The sequence below is a fragment of the Daktulosphaira vitifoliae genome, unplaced genomic scaffold (assembly GCF_025091365.1).
Source record: "Daktulosphaira vitifoliae isolate Bord-2020 unplaced genomic scaffold, ASM2509136v1 Scaffold_3, whole genome shotgun sequence".
Lineage (NCBI taxonomy): Eukaryota > Metazoa > Arthropoda > Insecta > Hemiptera > Phylloxeridae > Daktulosphaira > Daktulosphaira vitifoliae.
The window spans coordinates 23064842-23090469 of NW_026099574.1; the positions used below are offsets into that span (position 1 = coordinate 23064842).

General features: G+C 24.1%; 1 protein-coding gene across 3 annotated transcripts in view; it reads right to left on the bottom strand.

The window, feature by feature from the left end:
* Positions 1-15047: 15047 nt before the first annotated feature.
* Positions 15048-25628, bottom strand: part of LOC126902354 (probable cationic amino acid transporter) — a 47269-nt gene continuing 36688 nt past the window's right edge. For 2 of the 3 annotated variants that reach the window (XM_050679520.1, XM_050679519.1), the window contains 12 exons: positions 24242-24395; positions 23464-23691; positions 21984-22189; positions 21597-21768; positions 20682-20865; positions 20292-20416; positions 20071-20222; positions 19844-20001; positions 17769-17955; positions 16809-17047; positions 15831-15958; positions 15048-15707 (listed from right to left, as the gene is read on the bottom strand). In XM_050679520.1, coding sequence (XP_050535477.1) covers positions 15418-15707; positions 15831-15958; positions 16809-17047; positions 17769-17955; positions 19844-20001; positions 20071-20222; positions 20292-20416; positions 20682-20865; positions 21597-21768; positions 21984-22189; positions 23464-23691; positions 24242-24395 — 2223 coding nt within the window. In that variant the 3' untranslated portion in view covers positions 15048-15417. The remainder of the gene's footprint in view (positions 15708-15830; positions 15959-16808; positions 17048-17768; positions 17956-19843; positions 20002-20070; positions 20223-20291; positions 20417-20681; positions 20866-21596; positions 21769-21983; positions 22190-23463; positions 23692-24241; positions 24396-25628) is intronic. The other variant, XM_050679521.1, reaches the window with a different exon arrangement.

Genomic DNA, 25628 nt, shown 5'->3' on the forward strand with positions numbered 1-25628 from the left:
ACTTTTTTAACATATAATTTGTGATAAAAACATTTTATTAATAGTTAAATTTATTTTATAATACATTCAATTATGAATATAATAATATATTTTAATTGTACTTTACTTTAATAGTCTTTAACTATGCTTCACGAAATATTATTGAAAATATAAGATATAATAATTTATTTTTTGCAACAATAATGTTTTTTTCGAACTACTTTATGAGAAAAATAGAAATTCTACTATTATCCCTTNTAGTATATGATGTTTTGGAAAATATGAAGCAGATATATTAAAACAGATATAAAACAGATATAAAACAGTCTATTTCAACTGTCTATTGCTAAGAACTGTTATAGATTTATAGTGTTCGAGTTTTGTAATAATAAATGTTTATTTTTCATTTCACTTAAACCTAAAAGACTCTAAAAATTGAATAATAACTAATTTTTCAACAAAAAATTTTTTTTTCATTTAATCAAGCCTGCACTCTTAAAATGAAGGTATGAATTTTCATACACACGCATATATATATTGAAAGTTTTTAATGCATACAACGTAAGTGAAAATTTGGATAAATAATGATAAAAATTTTATATTTGTGTATAAATTTTCGATTATTTATGTCAAAATTACATTACTTTTACACTTGTGAATAAGAAGTTTTGGATCATTTCTTACAATGTAATGACAAAAAAAAATAAGGGCTGTTATTAAAAATAAACAAAAGTTTAAGATAGTTTAAGGCATAAGTGATAATAATAGAAATTTTATTTTTAGTATAAAGTAGCTAAAAGACTATTATTGTTCAACAAACACAATAATAATGATCAACTCTTATAATTTCATGAGGCATAGTTGAGGAACCACTCAGTATACTTTTACAATAATCCACTGCACATTTACTTTAAAACGAACTGACTGCCCATATATTTACCTCAATAACTTACCCCTATCAACTGCTGAAGATGTCAGATAACTGGGTCTACACCTAGACCGCCGCCTTACTTGGGCAACTCATATCTTTCAAGCCTATCGTCATTATGTATTATTTTATATTTTGCTTAACATAAACATCATCTGTGCTTATTGTAATTAAATTTATTACAGATTGTACGATTTCAAAAAAAATAATTTGTTGAATATTTCTATAAATATTTTTTCTACATATTTTATAAATAATGTGTAATACTCATGTAAGTAATTAATGGACTTTAATAGTATTTATCACACTCAGTTATTAAGTATACGATGAATTTTATATTTAATAATAGAATTGTGAGTTAAATACATAATGCACTAAATACATTTCCTTTCCTTCATATGAATTGTTATAAGGTTCGTTTATATATTTACTGTTCGTTCCATTCTATTACCTACGGACTCACAAAATTGTTGAATCTTATTGCGTGAAAAATAAGTAAGAGTATTTCTATTAATCATTGCAGTCATATGCTATGGTATACTTACATGTACACAGACGTTTTTATCATTAATAATAAACTATCACTAAGACTACCATTTTCGCAAAACTCACTCGAGATGTACGGCCACCGAAATATATCCGATTTTACTAAAACATTTAAACAATACACCAAATAAATAATATTACTTCAACACTGAAAGTTAAATTTGTTAATAATTTTTATTAATAAAATGTTTTATTATGATACATAAATATCAATTGCAATTTTAATTTATTTTTCAATAAAATTAATAAACAAGTAAGAAATCTTAAAAAATATTTTTTGGGCTAGAGTTAATCATAACGTTTTTAGCTTCGATGCGAAGCTGAGAAGGTATTGGTTTTACTATGATGTTTTTTTTTTTGTGTCTGTTACCACTTTTTCTCAGCTCTCACCGAACGGATTTCTTTCAACGATACGTCAAAAGATCACAAATCGTATCTAATCGAAGACATTACCCTTCAAAATTGAAAAATTTTCCCTCGTTCCCCATAAATGGGGGAAACCTCCAAAAAAATTACAAATTTAAAAATCGCTAATTTTCGAAATTTTTTCAATTTTTTTTACTAAAAACTGCCGTAACTTTTTCAAAAATGAACATATCAATATAATATTTTTTTATATAGATGCTTGATGTCTTTACCTATCATTTGGTATATTTTTTTTGTAAATCTGACACTTAACCTGCCCACAGGGGGGGATTTAAAATGACAACTTTTTCACAAAAAATTAACTTTTTCAACTTAACTTTTGAAAATGTTCCGGAAGGTCTGACACTTTTATATATATCTTAAATTAAAGCTTATGTAATATACTTTAATTTGAAAAAAAAAAATTTGACCTCTGGACTTGTCTTCGTGGTGAAAGTTGACATCAAAGTTAATAAAAAATTACGATTTTTGTAAAATAATTTTTTTTTATATTTTTAACTTAATAATGCTCTAACTTTTTCAAAAATGAACATATCAATATAATTTTTTTTTATATAGATGCTTGATGTCTTTACTTATCATTTGGTATATTTTTTTTGTAAATCTGACACTTAATCTGCCCACAGGGGGGGATTTAAAATGACAACTTTTTCACAAAAAATTAACTTTTTCAACTTAACTTTTGAAAATGTTCCGGAAGGTCTGACACTTTTATATATATCTTAAATTAAAGCTAATGTAATATACTTTAATTTGAAAAAAAAAAATTTGACCTCTGGACTTGTCTTCACGGCGAAAATGGCTACCGAATGCTATTTTCGTGTGAAAATTCTCGATTTTATTATTTATATTATATTTAACTTTATAATGCTATAACTTATTGAAAAGTTTATGGATCCACACAATTTTTTTATGAGAAATAATATTTTTTAATAATCCCTTTTTCATTCGACATACTTTATCTTAATCGAGATATTAATAAGGAACCAGCAGATCAAGTAGCTTTTGGAATAAAACACCAATTTTTTTAAAATTAAACACTATCTAAAGATTTGCATCGAAGCGTTTATTTTTGATAGTGATTTTAATCACTGTCAGATATCATTATACTTGATCCAACTATGCCACGTCACCACTGTGCCGCGAGCCCCCTGTGCTGGGTTTTTCATTTATACTTTATTTTTCTTCCTATTTTGAGTGTTTCAACTAAGTACTTACAATATAATTTTTTTTTGTTTCTTCTTTGAAACAAAAATTTAAAGTTTAAAAATTACTCAAAACAAAATATTACCTTAAAAATTACACATAATTAATTGCAATGATAGTCAATCTCATTATGATCATACAGCTATGAACGCCATTAATTTTATGATGAAGTCAGGTTTTTTTACTATTAATTTAATTTAATTATTAATATTATTATATTTCATTATTATTATGAATAATTCATTTACTTTTATATTGTAAAAAATATTTTAAATATGTAGATAATTATGATACGTTATTAAAATTATAAAATTATTGAATAAGGAAAAATATCTTTTATATCTGACATTTTTTTTATAAAATTTATTAAAATGTTATTTATGTTTATGTATAATTTTTTTATTTTATTTTTTTAATTATAAATCGAATAAAGTCTTAAAGTATTAGATAAATTGTAATTTTAATTTGGCCATTTTAATGAATGCCTATTATTATAAATCATAATGAAAAAAATTAATAACATAATTCTTTAACTAAAAGGATCATCTTTATTTTGTAGTATTAGAGATATACTCGTTTTCAAGGTACGTGTTATAAAATAGTAAATCACTATCACACGATGGTTGAATTAATTTAGACAATTGAAGGTATAGGTTCTGATACGGAAACCAATTATTTTGTGTCACACGCTTAATCGGAGCACGTAACATTTATCAAACAACACCTGAACTACATATCACTATTTCTTTATTGTTTAAGGTTTATATGTGATTGCTATGGATATGAGGACGATATTTTAGTATATGAAACCGTTAAGTTCAACTTAACATTTATTTATAAATACTAAGGATTTTGTATAATATGAACAATTTATTTTCATTTAAAATTTTTCGATTAACTCTTTTGTCAAATATGTAGCAAAATAAATAAACTCGTATGTAAACTAATTTAGTATAAAATTTGTAAATAACTTCAAAATAATAAAAAATGCTATTCGATCAAACATTCAAATATTTAATTATAAAAAAATATATGCATGATTCCCAACAAAAAAAATCATACTACCGCCTTCTAAATCTTTATTTAAGGCAAATACTCATATAAACAACTGTTAAACATAAAAAATAAATATTGAATTTATATATTAACATCTATCGTGTCAACAGGACTATTAAATAATGAATGTAGTAGGTTGTTTACAAAAAAATTTAATTTTCTTGAAAGAACATTTTAAATTCCTCATAAACTAATTGTATTTAATGGATTTATTGTAATACGATAACTCTGTGTATTTTTTTATTGTAAGATTAGTGTAGTTATTCGCTTTAGTTATTAAACTTAGAGACTACTCGTATTTTTCATAAAGATTATCTTAACGACATTGTACTCCTATGAATTTTTTTTTATAAAATATCTTGAATATCAGTTACAATTAAATTAAAATCCTATTAAATCATTTTAGGATAAAATTATTTTTTATACTTTATGTAAAAAATATGCTTAAAATAACAATGTACTTTTATGTAAATATGTTATTCTAATTTCTGCAATTAAATATTTTTATATATTCAATATAAAAGTTCGACATTGACTGTGATCATTAATGACAACAAACAGGAAAAATGTATATTTTTCAGTTAATATTGATAACTTGATGCAAAAAAAAATTTAAGTGCTCTTTTGGTGAGATTGAGTTAATTGTGTGTTAATCTTAAGTAAAATTCATAAAATAAAAAATCAATATTTAAGTTACTAGAATATATTAAAAAAGTCGTAATGCACAAGAGATAATATGAACGTTTGTTTTCAAACTGCTTTCCTGAAAGAAAGCAAAAAAGGCACTGACTTTAAGTGGTAACGTAATAAGAATTACTTGTATCACTTTAGTTAACTAATCTAATCCAATAAAATATAAATAAGTTTATACCTCCTAATATCTTATCAATAATTTTTTTAGTTATATTATTTATTTTTTGCAACCGTAATCATTATCAAATTTTTGGAAGTATAATTAAATAAGTTTTTAACGCAGAAATTTAAATAAGTGTTGCACTAATATGTATCGAATATGTAACGAAAACACGGCTAATAAAAATTGAAATAATTAATTCGATGTGAGACGAATTGAAATCTGTATTAAATCCAGAACTTTTAAAATAGTTCTCTCTAAAAATCAGCACCTTTTTATATTATTTTTAATTACCCCATTTTAGAATATTGTTGTCAGCGCTTTTAGTGATTTTCAGTTTATTGTATTTGAACATAATATGGTTTTTGAGATCATGAGTGGTGCAGTGGAAGGATTATTTTGTGGTTTTAACTAATTAGTCGTTTTTTATATGTTACATAAATATAATATTTTTACATGTACATTCTCGGTACGACACGAACGATCACCTATTGAACGCGAATTTTATACAAAACAAGAACCAGTACCTATTCCTCCCACCGCGTGCAAAATATAACTAACGTAGTATACAGTGCGTACCAAAAAATGGTTACAACTTTACAATAAGATTCAGAACATCCAATGTGTGATACAAAAGTAACAAGGCTTTATAAATATGATTAGGAAACACTTATCTGAGACTGCTATGAAAATTGATAAAATCAGTTCATTTTATTGTATGTAAAAACTCACCTACCAAAACTACCTCCTTATGACTTATTATTTCGGAAAATTAAAAGTTAATTAAAAGGACCCAATTTTTAAATGTTTGATAATGTAAAAATGAAATCGGTAAAACTTTTTAAAGGACTTACTAAGAGTCATTGTTAGCACTGTTTTCCAGAATAGCAGCAACGTTTGAAACACTGTAATTGATGAGGGAAGTTACTTTGAAGGTGATAATCATTAGATTGTAAAATTTTAAGAATAAACCGCTGTTATCTAAAAATGTTCGTTATTTTTGTGTCACACCTCGTACACTGATTAATTTAACACGTATATAATATTTGTATATATATGTATATTATTTATAAATAATAACCAATATACAATAGTGTAAATGTTAAAAAATAAAATCGATATTAAATATTGATTATTAATTGTTCATTGATAAATGTAAGATGTGTAATGCAAAGTATTTGCACATATTACAACAGTTGCTTTGTTAACGTCCACACAGGATTTCGAATAAAAATAAAACCATTTGGGAAGAGAATTACGGAATATCATATTTAAAGTATCTTAATTCTATTCCTCCTTAAAATTTTATCAACTTATGTTTTTTTAATGAAAACATATATGTTTAACAAGACTTTCAGACACAGTAATAAGTGTTATTTATATATTAGAGTATTTTCAATGGTGATATAAAATTTATTACTTCTATTGTTTCATATTAATGCTTAAAGGACCGGAAAAATATTAAATTGGTATACGTAGACCACATCTATTAAACATCCTTTATACACAAAATACCTGGTTCAGATAATAAATAACACCAACCTCTCCTTAACTATATTATGGTTAGGTGCCTTAAGGAACGAGCCATCTTAAAGACTAATTGGTTATAATTAGCCGGCAGCAATGCTTCTATGCGTATTGTGTTAGCTTGTAAGGGATGAATAGTGTCTACTCCTGCTCTTTAAAACAGATGATAACCAAGGGGGTGGAAGGGGTTGAACAATTCACTGGTGTGCCGTTATTTACAATCGGGTCACAAAACCCTTGTAATGCGAACATTTTGACTTGGCCGCTATGTATTATCAGCAGTTATTACTGCTATACATATATATATATATATGTATATAACTATACATATAAGGCAGCGGAGGGCGGTACTTCTTAATCTTATACTTTTAATGATATTACGTGAGTCATAGTTAATCAATCACACCAAGTATTATATATTTATAGTAGAAGTGTATATATTTCCTTAAATAAATCAACCTGTATAACTCACAATAACATTTTAGTTTCGATATGAAGCTGAGAAGGTATTGGTTTTACTATGACGTGTCTTTTTTTTTGTTTGTTACAATATAAAATAAAAAGCCGACAAATCATAATTTAATAATTTATATTAGAATCAAGGATTAATAATGTTATTTTTTCATAAATTACATTTTATTCATTAAATCTAGCCATTTTGACTATTATAGATTTTTTTTATAATAAACAGATTGCTTGAGTAGCTTTGAAACATCAATGTAACAAAACGTTTATTAGGTTAGATTTTTTCAAGTTGTTCCGCACCAAAACGTAAATATGTATTGCATTATCTAAACATAACACCACAGCAAAACTGGTCATTTTATTGGGAAAATGTAATTTTTGAAAAATAACATTTTCAATTGCTGATTAGAAATATAAAATATTGTTGTTTATACATTTTAACTCTATAAAATTAAACCATAATAATATCAACATGGATATTATTATATTCCATATTTAAGAAGACCTTATCGTGCGTCTAGAGCTTACACGAGTAGTTTTATAATATCTCACTTGTGATCAAAGTCACGTGACTTGATCATTTATTAGATACATTCACAACTGCCAACCATAATTCTTTGTTGGAAACAGATGTGCAAACTTTTACTTGTATTTCTTGCAGACCACAAGTTTATACGGTTAATCTCAAAGTTACTTATGTATTCATTGCAGAGCAATTGTTGAAGACAAAGAAAAAAAAAATTGTATAATAAATGAAGGTACGAATATGTTGTGAACAAAAATTACAAATATTTAAAACATCAACAAAAGAGCAACTAAAATTTTATTAATTATAATACAATTACGACCAAAAATAACTTATTATAAGTTTACATGCATTTATCTCTCTAAAATAATATTTTTTTTCGTTTATAAAACATTTTCTAAAATTTTAAAATGATTTTCTCATCATATTTCTTTTGTAATCTTATGTAGTAAAAATTTAATAACAAAAATGCCTCTTGAATGTTTATTCCACAATAATGGAAAATATTTATAACATATGTATTAATTTGTCTTCAAACAGATCTTTTTACTGCAATCATATATTCAATGGTGTTTAATAAAAACATTAGAAATTTAAATAGGACATTTTCATTTAAGAAATAAAATCAAAATATAAAGTCATCAAATTTTAATGTACCTGCAGATTTTTCAATCAAGTAAACATAATATTGATAACTTTTTTAAGTTATTTTAATTCAATATTTCTCTTAATTTATCAATCATGAATTATATTTTATATGCATCCCTTATAAGGGTATCAGTTTTAATTTCCCAAATGAAATATACATAATTAAATAACTTCTTTTTTAGATAATGATCTAATTAAAAAAATGACTGATCCATAACAACTTTTGTATGCATATTTCAGAAGTTTTTAACTGTTACCTAAGAGGAAGAAGAAGTGAGACCGAATAATGTCTAGTAATAAATATATTGCTAGACAATTGTTAATTTGTTAATAACTTCTAAAATATTGATCCAAAAGTTGTTATGGACCAGCCATTTTCTTAATTAGATCCTAATCTAATTTTTAGCTAGTCAATTATGTAAATTATTATTATTGATGAACATAAAAAATTATTTATGATTGATAAATTGCGAAAAATATTGAATTAAGAGAAATTAATTAACAAATTATTAATATTCTTCTTATTTTTCGATTATTCAAGTGGATTATTCTGTATATATATTTATATTAGTAAACTATATTCTAATATTCTGTAAACTTGATGTATTACTGAATGATATAGAGATGTACTTAGGTCCAACACTTTTATGTAATAGAATAATAATATATGGTAAATTAATATAGTCTAAATATAAAATTATAGATATAAATTTCAATAAAAGCTTTATTTGGTAAACTTTTAATAGTTTTACTTGTTTTTAAGTAATACCCTGGAGATTAATTTTTTAAATTTATTTCTGACACGGTACCTGCTCGTTTGTGTCTCTCTCGATATCATCTATTAATATGACAATCGGTAGTCATCTTGCGTAGAAATCGAACAAAGACGGCCGTCTGTTGTATATTACTAATGATGCGTTCTATTGCGTTTCGATATTTATCTATGCGACTTAGATCCCTTGCGAATATTCGTATTTTTCGTCTCGACGATCTAGTCGACGAAATCTGTTACATTTCCAATTTTATTCATATGCCTATACGACTATTCAACTTTATAAATAGTATCTATTTTATATTTATATAAATACTAATTGTGTTATTGTGACCTTTGTTTAAATTAACGAGCTGTGGCCTACTTTATGATTTACATAAATACCTGTCGGCTATGTTATTTCTTTTTGAGTATTTGTGCCCTACGCCACAGTAATTGGATTACGTGTTCCTTCATTTGGAGTTTTGACTTTTGCTGGGAGGGACAAAGGAAGAGAAGAGTCTAAAAATGTAAAATCAAATATATAAACAAAATATGTACGCGAAAATAAATAAACTATTTACAGAATCGATCTGTTATAATAAAATTTTTATATTTGGTTTATTTTAGTTACATGTATTTTTAATTTATTATTCATAAAGTATTTATCGTAATCATCCTTTATGCATTTATAAGAGTGTTAATTTTATTTTTTCAAATAGCAACTTACATAATTAATTAACTTAGTTATTAGAAAGCAATTTAATTAAGAAAATGATAATAAATTTTTGCGTCAATATTTCAATAATTATTTACATTTAATATCAATATAGCAGGAAGAGTGAAATAGAAATGAAGTAGGAAAAAATTAAAAATGAATAATAATAAATAACATTTAATCAAAATATTCCATGGATTTCGAGGACCCTAACACTGTATTCTCCCTTAGTGATAAGAAATTTCTAATTCATATTAAAATATATTACTGTATGGTTTTTGTATCTGTCATTCATTTTATATTATTCAATCACTTAACCAAATTTAATGAATAATAGGCTAAAAGAACGCGATTTTAATTATGCTGAACTTATAATCATCAAATATATTGGAAAAATCCTTTAATTCTAGCAATTAAAACAAATATCTCAGGATTATGCTACTGTAAAAATGGCCTCTTCAATAAACTTTTTTATATTAAATATCTTCAAATTAATAAGAGTATAAAATTAGTTTTTATATTGAATTACTCAATAAAATCATATCACTAAGATGAAATATTTTTTAATGATCATATACTTTACTAAACCAAATTTTTCAAATTGATTTCATGCCTGAAATTAAATTTTTTTTATTACCTCATTTTTAAGATTATTAAAATTTTCTAAATTAAACACTATCTACAGATATGTATTGAATCATTTCTTATGATAGTGATATTAATCACTGTCAGATATCACCTATACTTGTCTCAACTATCCCACGTTCATACTGTGCCGCAACTCTACTGTACTATCGTTTTTTATGACGTTGCTATTCACAAATATACAGCATTTATTGTTTATATTGACTTTATCAATAGATATGCTTAAAGTATAGTAGTAAGGATCATCCTTGAAGTTTATAAATACACCAGCTGGCAATACAGAAAGCATATTTATGCACTCAAAAATTTGAAACTTTAAAGTTTTATATCTAATAAACGAATAAAGTTATGTTAAGAATTCAAATACCATTTACTATTAAAATAAAACCTATAGCATTTTATTAAACTCAAAATATGTATTCCCGTTTAAAAAGACAAAGTTAACACCCCACAAAGCATAAGGGATGAACTTAAAAAGTATTATTTAGCTGTACTCTGTATAGATAGCTCAATAAGACCTGGATTTTTATGCAAATACATAATTTGTATTAATCCAATTAAAATTATTTTGATTAAAAATGATAGTATTTAGTAATTTATAGATTTTTAATATAAATGTGTATAAATATTGAATATATTTCCATATTTCAGTAAAAATGACCATAAATAGAATATTTTTATATTATTACATATAAGTTATATTAAGATATATATTAAATATTTTTTTTTGATTTCGCGTTTAGTTACAAACTTTCTTTTTTCTCCCTCCCTTTTATCCCAACTACTTGGGGTCAGCTACCCGATTTTAAGTCTCCATTTAACACGATCTCCTACATCATCTATACATACATCAGCAATCCTTATGTCACCCACAACTATATCCAACTACCTTTTTTCCTCTTCCTCTTCGCCTTTATATTCCCTTTTGTTAAATTCGTACTCCATATTCCTTACATCCACTAATGCTTTATTTTTTTCCTTACATAAAGGCTAATCTCCATATCTCAAACCTCATGTTAACTTCCTTGTATTATCTTCTTTTAACACTAAATCATCAACAAACATACCTGTTCTTGTATTTCTTTAGTAATTTTTTCCAAAACTATGGAAAATAGAGAAGGGCATAAAATAGAACCTTAATACACACCTAATGTTACCCAGAAATTTTCTACTTCTCCACACACTGTTTACCCTAGTACAAGTACTTTTATACATATCCTCTATTATATCAATATACATTTTTGGGACTCCTTTTCTCATTAACGCTTATTTTAAAATCTTTCTCGGCACTCTATCATACACCTTCTCTAAATCAATGAACATCATACAAAGCTTTTCTTCTTTCTATACTATTCTATCAGCTGTCTCACAAAAAATAACTGCTCCAACATTAACATTACGTTACAATATTAAAAAAAAAATTCTAGATTCATTTTCTCAGCGATTTTTTACATGTATATATTAATTAAATAACTAAACAATTTTAAAACCTTTACAATTTTCTTTTCGAAATCATTTTTTGGCAGCACCATAATATGGTTGAGTTTGGGTTTTATTATTTTTTTATATTCATCAACTTCTTGGCATTTATATCAACTATATGGGATTAGTTATACCATAATTTTAATAAAAATTATTTTACCCATAACCATTTTTGATTTCAAATTCAACCAGAAAGTGATATTTAAATAATTTTTTATAAGCTGGATTAAAATTTTTACCGTTTTAATCATTTATAACAACTCAGCAACCTCAAAATACATCTTTTTCATCTTTGTCATTTGACGAAGTATCTATTATAAAACATTATATAAAGTTATGTTATATTGATCAATAATATTTTTTGATAACAATAATCACTAAAACGTACTCTTGTTGATTATCCAAACAACATGGTCGATGCTTCTTCAATTTCAAAATTGCATTTGCCTTTTAGCAATAAATAATATTTATTAATAAATAAAAAATTTAAATAAATAATGAAATAAAAAAATTAATAAACATATTATTTATACTTCGTTGTAAATTATTTTAGCATTTTCATGGCGAATTTTTCTTTTAAAACAATTTATCGAGAATATTTAACTTAAATGGAAATCTGATTTAAAAACTTTTTGGTTATTAATAACACATAATTTAATAATTTATTTATTTAATTTTTGTAGATAAAAGCTAAAAATAAATTTAAGAATCTTGATAAAAATTTTTATTGAAGTCTTTTGGAATAAGTTTTGATAAAGCAATTTTTTAGACAGCAATTTGATAAATAAATATGATTGAAATATAGTCTTACATCTAATTAAATTAGTCAATAATATTTTTATTGATCGTTTATATTTTTGTAAGTTTTTATTTTATAAGGTAACATAATTAAAAGTCTGCGAGAAGACATATTCTTAGTTATTTTAATTATCATATTATTAGTTACAATAATAATAATACTCGGAAAACAAACAAAATATAAAATTATTAAACTATGGTCATCTAAATAAAAGCTAGTAATTTTATTTACATGTTATAGAATTTATGAAGTATATTTTTAAGAGTAAATTTAGTTTGACTGTAATCTAAAATTTAATTATTGTATTGTAAACTGTTTTTAAATTTGTTTATTATTACAAAAAGTAAATAAAAGGGAACACTGTTCACACAATTTTCGCTTTAAAGTTAATAACTATTCAATAAGATTATAAACTACATAACATTTAACAAAAAGAAAAACAATTTTTAAGTCTATTTTGTCACAGTTATATACATATACATATATGTATTTAATGATTTTTAAAAATCTTACATAAAATTCAATTACTTAAAAGTATTGCACAAGTAAAATTAACTTTTTTTAATATTCTGGGCGTATTCATGAAAAGCTTACAATAAAATATAAAATTGAATTATTATTAGTATAATTTATTTATTTACACAAATATTATACTGAAATGTTAAAAAGTTATTGCCAAATTGGATTATATTTGTTATATACTTTATTTAATTATAATTGTTATGTGTTCAGATTATTTAGAGTTTAATATGAAAGTAAAATGTATAAGCTTTGTATTTAAAAACTACATTTAGATTTTGTCGTAGAAATGAATGAATTTAATTATTTTATTTAAGAATTATAAATAAAAACCAGTTAATATTTAACAAATATTAAATAGAATAATTTAAGAGGGATAGATTAATGTTGTTTTTTGTAAGTGTAACAATGTAACAATAATTAAGTCAGCTTCTGTTGCAAATAATACACATTTTTAAATATTTTTAACTTAAAATAAATATTTCTTCTTATTGTATTTAGTAAAAATTAAAACAAAAAAATATTCGTTTATAACAGTTATAATTATACAAATATTTCTATTACATGAAATCTTTTTTTTTTTCAAAAGAATAAATGTATTAGATAACAAATAATAAGAATAATAATCACAAAAATTAATATTAATAAGTAGTAACAAATTAGATTTGACAAGTTGAACAATCTATTATACTTATTCAGAATTTTGGTAACCTAAAATTATAAATATATTTAAAATTAAACACAGAAATAAACTTACAAAAATCTTGTAACTGAATTAAAGTAATTAAAGCAAACTTTACATTTGTTTAGGTATATTAGTTATCAATATAGTGTTTAATTTAAAATATGAATAGATAACTTAAAAAATCAACGTTTTACGAATATAATACACTTTTATCTTTAAAAATATATATAAATCCTTTAACTTAATGTATCGAATATAATAAGGCACATAAAATAATTTAAGAAAATGCAGTTCATATATCTTATCATTGACTTTATATTAAATTGTATTCAATAAAGTAATTTGTAAAATAACGTAATTAATGTTTCAACTGTAATTAACTCTTTTTTTCACTTAAATTCTTAGTTAGATTGAAAATAAAAAATTCAGTAGTATGTTAACTACTTAAAAATATTTATAGAAATGTTGAAAAAACAAAATATTCATGTTTAGAATTACATTTATATTTAATAATAAAAATTATGGAGTGGTATGTAGAATAATTGTATAACTTTTATCAAATATTTTATTAAATTTTTTCTCTTTTTTCTACAACTATTTATAATTATAATAATAATATTGATAATAATAAAATGCTTATTACATAATAATTTATCATAGTAACTTTAAAAAAGAACTTATTAATAAAATACTTAATTAATATAACACAATAAAATTCGAAAACCAGTCTTGCCATAACAATAACACAAATGGATAATAATATTTTAATAACAATAATGGAATGACTGTTATTGGAAATAACAAAGTAGGTCGAAGTATTTTTTATAAATTATAATATAATGTCTTTCTTTGCTAAACTAAACTATAATTTTGTATTAATAATTAAAAAAAATCAGTTATGAAATATGTGATCAATTATTATATAATAATACGCATTGATGATGTCACAAAAATAATAACTTTACAATAATTATTTAGGAATTTGTATACAAAAGTTTGAAGAAAAAAAAATAGAAATTGAGTATCATTAGTCAATTTCTATTTTTATATTATGTACAATATTTTTAACATGCTTATAATTAGTATTATAAAGTTAATACTTAGCTATTTTTTCTCGCAAAACTTGTTTAATATAGTATGTGAGTTTTTTATTTGTATTGAGAACAAAAAAAATTATAAACAAATTAGTCTTTATAATTAAGATTTATTTTAAGTGAAAAATATTTAAATACATAAAAAATAATTAAAAATAAATTTCAACAATGTTTCTTGTTTCAATTTTTTTTTGTATTCATAGTTATTTCTGCATTATTACATTTTGGCATATTAACAACAGTATTTAAATTAGAATTATCATATATTGTAGTTTTATTTTTAGTACATGCATTATTTAAATTTATTAGTTAATTAGCTTTTCATTATATCATATAATTATATAAGTTTAAAATACTACGCTTATCACGTTTGTATAACAATATTTCAATTAAATAATAGTAAAAATATTATTCGTTAGTTATAATTTTAAAGGTCAGATTCAACAACTATAAATTGTTTTACAACATTTTATTTACATGTGCCTAATGCACAACTTGTTGTTAAAATTAAAATAACGTAACATGTTTAACATTTATTATTACTTACAATTATTCTCAGTCAAACTAATCGTCCCATTTAGGAAAAGCGGACGGAGATACAAACATACTGCCATTATTTGACGCTGGTGGTGGAGGAGCTCCTAAATTAGTTGGCCTTTTCAGTTCAGAACTCTTCTCCTCAACAACTGATGGAGCAGCCGGCCGAGGGGGTGGTGCTTTTTGACTCTGTTGTTTGTTGTTATGTTGTGTAGATACTGGCGGATGTTTTGTTTTAAGTTCTATTCTTTCATCTTCATCTGTTGCAGGCTCTAACGTACTGTGTTTGATGCCATAATAAAAATATACAAAGAGCCCTAAAAAAATTAATGAATAACATGTTTAGCTCAAATATCAAAAAAATATAATTCAAATGTTTTAACAGTGAAAGTTACGATGAAAAAAATTAACGAATCATAATATTTGATAAAAAAAATTACCTATTGACACCCAAATGATGATTCTTAACAAAGTCATTGAACTTAATTGGAAAATTAAGTAAAGGTTGACAGCAATAGAAAATGCCGGTACAAATGGCACCCATGGTGTTTTAAAAACAAGTATTTGCCTATAAAAAGAAACATAAATATAAGTTAGATGTATTAACACAAATAGAAATATATTTGAAGATACTACAAATTGATTACTAAGAGTGCGATATTTACAGAACGACAATATAAAATACACATTGATTTAATGAAACAGTAAAACTTTCACTAAACTAAAAAATTATATCATGCTTAATCAAGTTTCAAATCTAAGTTTATTTTTAATTTCCTATAAATCCATGACAAACTTCAATATAAAAATTTCGTTATGGTTGAATATATGTTAATTAGTATTTTTACTTCATAATAATTTATAAAACTGAATGGAGTTTGAATTAAATCAATTTTAAAGAATTTACATAAATATTAAAGAAATAATAAAATATTTGAATGTCTTTATTTTAATAAATAAAAATTATTATAAAGTTCATAATATATTTTTATGCACAATGGCATTATTTTAACTACCGTAGTCATTTAATAGCTTTTTCTTATGAAGAGACAAATATTCGAGTTACTCTTAAAAAGATTTTAAGTAACTCTTGTTATGCACTTGATAATGATTTCTATACTTAAAAGTCAATTTGAAAGAACAAAAAAAAATATAGATATATTTTTACTTTGACTGTAAAAAATAATACTTCAAAAATATAAATATGTAGAATAAGCATTTTTATTTCCATGCAAACTAAAAATTAGTTCATTAAATTTTACTTCAAGAATTTATTATTAACTAATAGTAATTTACAAATTAAATTGATTTGTTATATAGATAATTTTAAAGGTAAAATTTCATTTTTATTTCTGAAAAATATGCTCATAAAATATCTGAAAATAAGTAACATAAATAAATTAGTAAAATATCCGTACTTGTTTTGTGGTTTTCGTGATATTGCACCAAGAACAATGATTATAGCAATAAGCAGCGTATACAAAATAATATAAGTGAACGTAGATGATTCTGGAGATATGACCACTAGCATTATATCAAAGACAATGATAAGTACATAGAATACTCCAACCATTTTGAGCACAATATATCCGCTCTCCTCAGTTGCAGGTCCCGTGTCTACCCATGGAAATATTGCTGGACACAAATAAGTAGCCGCCTATAAAATAAATATAATTTTTTAATTTGAGAAAACTTACTAAAATACAAAAAAGTTCATTATTAAATTTAAGTATTTTCAAATGAAGTTAATTGAGTCTAAAATTTTAGTTTCTTGTGGAATACTTTTACAAATTCATTGCATTGGACTATTTAATTAAAAATTAGTATACAAGATGGTATAGATTTGACTGATAATTCATATAACTTTTAATACAGTTAACAATTCATTGTAATTTTTTTTTTATAATTTATTTATTCTTACACAATATTTTTTATTATTTGTTATTTAATAATAATAAAAAACATTTTCTTTTCATTTGATATTTTTTCAAGATTTCAAAATAGCCAGTTTTAAGTACTTTTCTTACAAAAATGATTAGTAGGTGTATAACGATTTAAAAATGATCAAACATTGAGTTACAAGCTATATAATATATAGAGTGGATATGTAGCATAGATGGGTACAGATCGTACTGATTCTTATAAGTCAACATTTACTCGTCTTAAAATTGTTATCAGCCCATTAATCCTTTATATAAGAATGTGTTTAAAAATTTACTATTTTAAAATATTGAAAACTATTAAAATTAAAAAATAATTTTAACATAGATTAAGAATGCATAAATTATTAAAAACAAAAATACAACGAAATATTGATTGTGTCAAAAATTATAGTTGTCAGTTAGATCTATTCCACCCTATAAATAGCATATTGTTACCTTAATAGATCTAGTAATATTAGCGCTTGCTGCATTAAAGCTACCAGCAGCTGTTGTAGAACCAGCAGTTGAACCCCCGTGAACAGATCCGTAGAATTTACTTTCATATCTATCTGATACTAAATACTGGTCATCGCGTCCTTCTTCGGAGTCATCCCCATAATACGTATCATCTGAATCCGGAGAACTAAAATTGTTCATATACTTACAATTAAATTAATTGAAGGAATAGCGATAATAAAAATCGTAATCAAGTATTTAAAGTTAAAAATTAGTGTCACTGGTTATTACAAGAAATGACTAGCTAAAATAATCTAAAGCCTTTCTGAGTCTAACCTCCAAAAGTTATGAACTTAATTAGAATTTAAAAAACCAGTACCGTAGAGACCCAACATAGTGGACACCAGTATAGATTGAAATATAACAATGATTTACATCATACTTTCTTAATGCACTTATGAAATAGATTGATGAATTAAATTCATGTGTTATACTAATTCTTGAATTTTGAGACTTTTACACACAAAAAAAGTGTTTAGACTTTTTTTCTAGAACATTTTTTTTTTTTTAATTTCAATAAGAAGTACATTAAATATACTTTAACTTAGGCTTATTTAAAGATACCATGATTTTCGAAACATTTTTAAATACTAAAAAAAAAAAAGTGTAAAATATAAAATTTTCTATTTCGAATCTTCCCTCCTCTGAATAGGTAAAGGGTTAGTTTTTCAAAAAACAAAATATCTGAGGTATTTAAAATGAATATTTTGTTTTAATTTATACACTATTCAAAAAGTTATATTAACTTTATACTAAAAAAGATATAATGATTTTATAAAGTCTATAAAATTATTAGAGATTCCTACCATTAACAGAAGAATATTTTCAAATTTGGCAATTACAAGTTTTGTTGGGTTCAACTAGATAATTTGTGATCTTTTGACCTATCGTAACAAAATTAATTCACTAGATGATGAGTAGTGATCAGTATAGTAATAGTAGTCAAACTATTGTAATAATCTTTCGAAAATATTCTTTTTTACCTGTTTTTGTTATATTTTACGTTATTGTATAATGCAAAATATATTTATGGTAATTATATACAATTTTTTTTACTGGGAATTTTTCGATTACATCTACACTAAAGAATTTTTAGGAGAGTTATTATTTTTAGTTTTTGAACAACAAATGACCGCTATTTGCCATAAAAATTAAAAAAAGAAACATTAAAAAGCCTTAGTGTCATTTTTTGACAAAAATGTTTTTTAGATAATGTTTGATATTTTTACAATCACGCAATTATCAACCAAATAAATGTAGATCATTTTTCCATTACACATTTTCAAGTTTTATTTAATATTCTCGAAGAAATTATTTAGTTTTATTATTTTTAAGAATATATTCTACCTTAATAATTTCCAGAAGAATATTCTTAAGGATATTCTATTACAGATAATATTCTTTCATTACATCACTAGTAACGATCAATGGTATTAACATTCACAAAAAAAAAACCGTAGTAGATTTTATACTTTCTCCCCTTCACATTGAAGCTAAAATTTCTTTTTAAAACTCAAGTAAATATATAAAAGGAAGTATTTCTTCAAGAAATAACTAATAGGGTTTTGAACTTATATATTGAACTATAAAATAGTTACATCTGTTATTCAATGTATATAGTGTTCTTAGGTACAATCACAAGATAGAACCATAGTAGTAATGTTCCCCGTAAAATTCAAATTATTTTCTAAAGAAAGTTTCCTTTTTAAAAAATAACCCATTTTAACAGAAAAAATAAAATTGCGCCCCCCCAAAAAAATTATCCTAGATCTGCGCCCAAAAAGACGTGATAAATATGTTAACTGTGTCACATGTCATGATGATAGAGGTAATTTGAAATTTAATAGTGAGTTCAGATTACTATTTGTACTTATTTTTAACAAGAAAACGTGTAATTTTACATTAAGATAATGTACTCACTTAATTGCAAATAATTAAATTCTACTCTACTAATTATTTTTAGTTATTAAGCAAGATCATCAAAATTTAAATACGTACAATAATGAATTGTTTACCTTCTAGTTACTTTTCGAACCATTATCCTTTGGGACTGATGAGGTGGTATAATTTGTTGTGGTAACGGAAGTTGAGTTTGATAAAACGATGCCGGTACACCACCACTTGTAAACGCTTGGTTTGTGTACGAATATCTTTGATCATCTTGGTTTACCACCTAAAAAAAAAAAAATATATATATATAAACGTAGGAAAATATCAAATCGAATATTAGACAAATATTTACAAAGTTTACCCGTCCGTTGGTAACAATTTGTTTTGGTGCGGTCATGGGAGACCGAATAGTTTCAGGAAAAAAGTGAATTGCAGTAGATGTTTGAGGTTGATATCTTAGTATCAATACACATGTTGAAACAAGAGTGTATGCGAACAAGGTTCCTTGTATTATATAATTTTTTCTAATCAATATATATGAATATCAACAAATTATTTTTTATTTATTCTTACCTATAGACATCATTTCTATCAATGTGTCAAGATTGATGATCAAAGCAGCTACAGCCGAAGCTATTCCAGATATTACGGTAGCAACAAGGGGCGTACCAGTTAATGGAAAAATTTGACTAAGCGATCTAAAATAAAAATATTGGTCATAATAAATTTTTAAAACGCTCATATTATCTCCTTATATTAAAAAAAATTAAAATAAATAATTTTAAGATTCAAATCATTGGAAAACACTTGTAAAAATTGTTCTTAAAATTATTATTTAAATTGTAATTATTTTATTTGAATGATATATTACTACTTATACTTAAATTTTCTCAAAAGTAATGATATTATTTACAAAAGTAAATTAAAAAATAAATATACATATTTATTTTAAATTTCACCTACTTGAATAGCAATCCATCTTGGGCCATAGAATAGATTATTCTTGGCATAGGAAACATAGATCCAAACATGCTCACCAAAAGACCAGCCATAGCTCCAGCAGCTATGATTATCTGACATCGAGGTGCTCCAACTTGAACAAACATATCTAACAAAGCTGCATTTTCATCAATCTTGTTATATGGAACTAAATAATATTTTTGTTTTTTTAATTAAATCTAAACATTGTTTTATTTTTCTTATTTACGCTAATGTAAATGTATACTTTATTTATTATATCTAAATATAGGTAATTTAACTTTTATAGGTGTATTAATGTGCAGTAGTTAAAAAAAATATATTATAAACATATCTGTAAAAAAATATTAACTTCCAAGATCATGTAACATTTTAATAGACCATATGAATGAAAATTAAAGTGAATATTAATACATGGGTCAAAAGAGCAAATTCAAACAATAAAAAATGTACTATTATTTTTAACTACTGCAAAAATACTGCAATTATTTTCATATTTTTTCAAAAAGTCTTTAATTAAAATTTACCTTATTAATCTTAGTTTTTTCGATATTTTTCTTACTTTTACAATAAAATAATTTTTAATTAAAAAACAAGGTAAAATTATAAGAGCATAATGTTTGCATATTTAACAACTTATTAAAGTCATGACTATTATCCTTTAATTTTGAATACATTTTCTTTCAAGATTTTATAAATTAAAATAAAGCAACAACTTTGTATAGTTTTTTAAATTTACTGTCTAATTAAGTTTAATTTACATAAGTAAGTAAACAGCTAAGGAATGATATTTTATACTATTTTTTCTTGGTAAATTAATACAAATTTGTATTAATTAATAAAAAATAATTTAACATTTATGTTAGACCACTTATTTCTAGAGTTAATAGCCACACTTACCGATTAAAGTTAGTATAATCGATGAACTAACGTATGCTACTAGAATTATTATTAAACTAGCCATAATAGCCCAAGGAATAGATTTTTTTGGATTGTGGGCTTCCTCTCCAGTTGTAGCTATAATATCAAATCCTATGAAGGCGTAAAAACATGTTGCTGCTCCTTTAAATACCTAAGAAAAAATTATGTACTGATCAACATAATTTTCAGGATCACAATAAAGAGAGTTAAATATCTTTAAAATTTTTATTGTTTTCAAAATAAATGTTATTATGATATGAAAAATGTGTTTTATTTTAATGAGGCATATTGTAAATGACAAAAGAAACCACATAGTTAAAACTTATTTTTAATAAAAATCTATTATTTATAATAAATAAAACTTACACCTCCCCATCCGTATGGAAAAAACCCTTCGTTTTCAGTCCAGTTATTAATGTTTACGTAAAACAGACCAGCCGACATGAGAAATATCCACGCAGCTAAATTAATAGCATTCATCAAATGATTAAACATTAAGCTTTTTTTAACTCCTGCGGCTAAAAGGACCATCATAAGTAAGGTGATTCCAGCGGCTAATAGATCAGGTTTACCTGAAAACATAGTTATTGTTGAGACAATAATTCAATAAAAATGTTGATCAAGTCATGGTAAAATAAATATATATTATAATATATAGAACGTTAAAAGGATAAAATACTTGATATTTTTTACATTTGACATATTTATTTACAATATAACTTAGTTTTTGTTTTACCACCTAGTAAATGACACCAAAAACACTTGAATGTGTTACTAAAATAAACTATAAAAATGCCCGCAGTAATAAAAATCCTTTACGACCAATTTCATGAATTTTATTTCTCATTTAAATGGACATAAATGAAGTAATTCAATAACTACATTAGCCGTTTTCAAATTATCTTCTTTAATAATTTCAATTAAATTTCCTTTGTTTAATGTCTTTTACGTAAAATAAAAACATCTTAATAAATTATTTAATAGAAATGTAAATAAAAATCTGTAGCTTATACTTTTTTTTTTAAGATTATAATAGTTATAAATATTTCAATCTGTGCAATTTTACACAATCAGTAAATCAATTTATATATGGCAATGAAATGAAGAGCGATCATTTCACATTAGAGCGTCCTTAACAATGATAATAAAAAGAAAAAATAATTTCAACACCAAAAACATTTAATCATAGCTAAAGCATTGTTTAACAAGTAATTTTTTCTCATTGTGATAACAGGGATATATCATTTATGAGCAAGGCGACGAGTTAAATTTCCTGAATAGGTTTTTGAAGCCTTATTGAAAAATTATTAACTTATACTTAAAAGCTGAAATGGGTTACAAAAATGGTTTTTTAAGATTTTTATAATTTTTAATAAAAATAATGTTTTTTGTTATGTGATAAAAAATTAAAACACAAATGTATTACATTACAAATGTAAATACAAATGTATTGAGATGTTTTATTTTTTGAACTTCAAAATTGACAATTTGATAACGATACAATTACAACTTAAAATTTGTTTTGTTCTCTTGATAAATTACTAAAGTTGATATACTAGTTTTTAGAAAAATCTCATAAATATATAATATAATATATATTGACGTAAGTATTAAAGAACTTATTGCGTTATTTGTTATTTGAAAAGTTAAAATTCTTATTATTTTTAGTTTACCGATAAAGTTTGTGTAGACATGAATATAAATTATTTTTATCACGTAACAGTAAATAAATTTCTATTAATTATTAACATGCTAAATTTTATTGTTGAATTTAAGCTTAGTATTTTACATTTAAAAGTTTTTATAAAGTTATAAGAAAAAAAATTGTTAATTCTCATCTTCTTACCTAAAAAGCCAATCGTATTCTGAATGGATGCGCTGACAGATCCATTGGTCAACGAGTCCAAACTGGCACTTAGGGCACACGCACATGCTGAAGTTCCAATAAGGTACTCGAGGACCATATTCCAGCCGATGAGAAATGCTATAAATTCGCCTACTGTTACATAACTATACATATATGCTGAACCGGAAGTATGTGGAACTCGTACGCCAAATTCAGCATAACAAGCACCTTAAATTAATGATAAAAATATAAATTATTTCATTTAGTTGAAATAACTACTACCATTTATTATTTAAAAAAAATTTTTTCTCAATAAATAAGGATTTTAAAATATTTTGACTTCGATGCTTTTATAATAATCCACCAATTTTTTAAAATTAAACACTATATACAGATTTGCATCAAAGCATTTTTTATGATAATGATTTTAATCACTGTTAGATATTTCTATTATCTGACGTTAGTCGTTAAGTCATAAGAATTTATTTTATAATTAATGAGTCTATCACATTATAAAAATATATTCTTAGGACACTAATCTGTTTCAAAAAATAGTAATAAATGAATTATATTTAGAAAATAGATATGTTAAGCATATGGTTATCGTATTTATAGAGTGTATTCTTTAATGTGATTAAGACTGATAAACTAAGTTTTGAACCATTAATTAATAATTAAATTGATAGTTTTAACTTAACACGATATTTATTTGTCTTAAGAGTGTGTTTATTTTGGCGGGTCGCTATTTATTATTATTATTATGAGTTTATTCACTTACCGGAAAACAAAGACGCTATGGCTGCTATTATAAATGATAAAATAACTGCTGGACCAGCAAATCTTCTAGCTACTAATCCAGTTACGACGTACATACCGGTTCCAAGACAAGATCCAACACCTAATGACGTTAAATCCACAGTGTTCAAACATTTCTGAAAAAGAAAAACACAATATTACAACTATTTTGTAGACCCAGCTTGAGTTATTTATTATATTTGACAAAGTACCCCAAATAATTAGTACCAGTGTTGTCGATGTCAAATTTTATATGTATAATACGTATATAATACAAAATATTTACTGAGACACCACCACCTCCAAATTTTGTATGGCTTTTTTTGTTCATTGCTTATTATTAAGATATCTTTTTGTGAAATTACAAAAATGTTCGAACTAAATTACATTTTTTTTTAAATTTTGTTACATAAAAACGTTTGATGGCTAAAAGAAATAATATCCACTACAGAAAAAATCCAATTGACCTCAGTTAAGTGTACTCTAAATATCGAAGAAAGTTTCTGAATAATTAAAATTATGCACAAAAGCATTTACCAGAAGTTAACTTTATAAAATATCACACAAAAATTGTGTTAAATTTAACTGGAGTAACAAAACTAAGATGTGAAAAATGTTAAATGGCGTATAAAGAGTACAAATTCAATTTTTCAATCAATTTTAAATTTATAATGATATCAGGTTTGTCTGAGAGACTTAAAAGTGCCTAGATAGTTCAAGTGAATAATATTTTACTTAAAAATTGTATTAAGTCAGGGTAGGGTTTTAATTGAGTATAATTGGACAAGTTCTTTAATGAGCACTTTCAATTTTATTGTACAAATTATGAATTATGTATGTGAAATAATTAAATTAAATTAAAATATACATGTTTGTATGAGAATTTTGAATATAAATTAAGTACAAAAAAGTATTCATTGAATATTTATAAATTAGATTGACTTCAATTTCGATATTTTTATCGAAATTGAATGAAAATATCTTATATAAAATATACATAACGTAATTATTTTAACGCTAGTCACTGGATTTTTTTAATTTATCCTAAAATTAAATTCCAAAATCCTAAATTTAACTAAAAAAAAAATTCCAAAATTATTTATATTTTGTATGTAATTGAACGAGTTATGATAAATGAATCACCATGCATATATGATAACGTTAATTTCAGCTCATATTTAAAGACTTCATTTAGTATTTAATTTAAAAATTCTGAATTTCATCTCAAAACGATAAGGTTGTAACGCAAGATTTGAATTTCCTTGGAGAACATCCGTCAGCTAATAGAGATTTTTTTGTAATCCGTCATTAAAGTCCTTTGACATTTTCATTGTATTTGGTTAATAAAAAAAAAACCAGTACAATGGGAC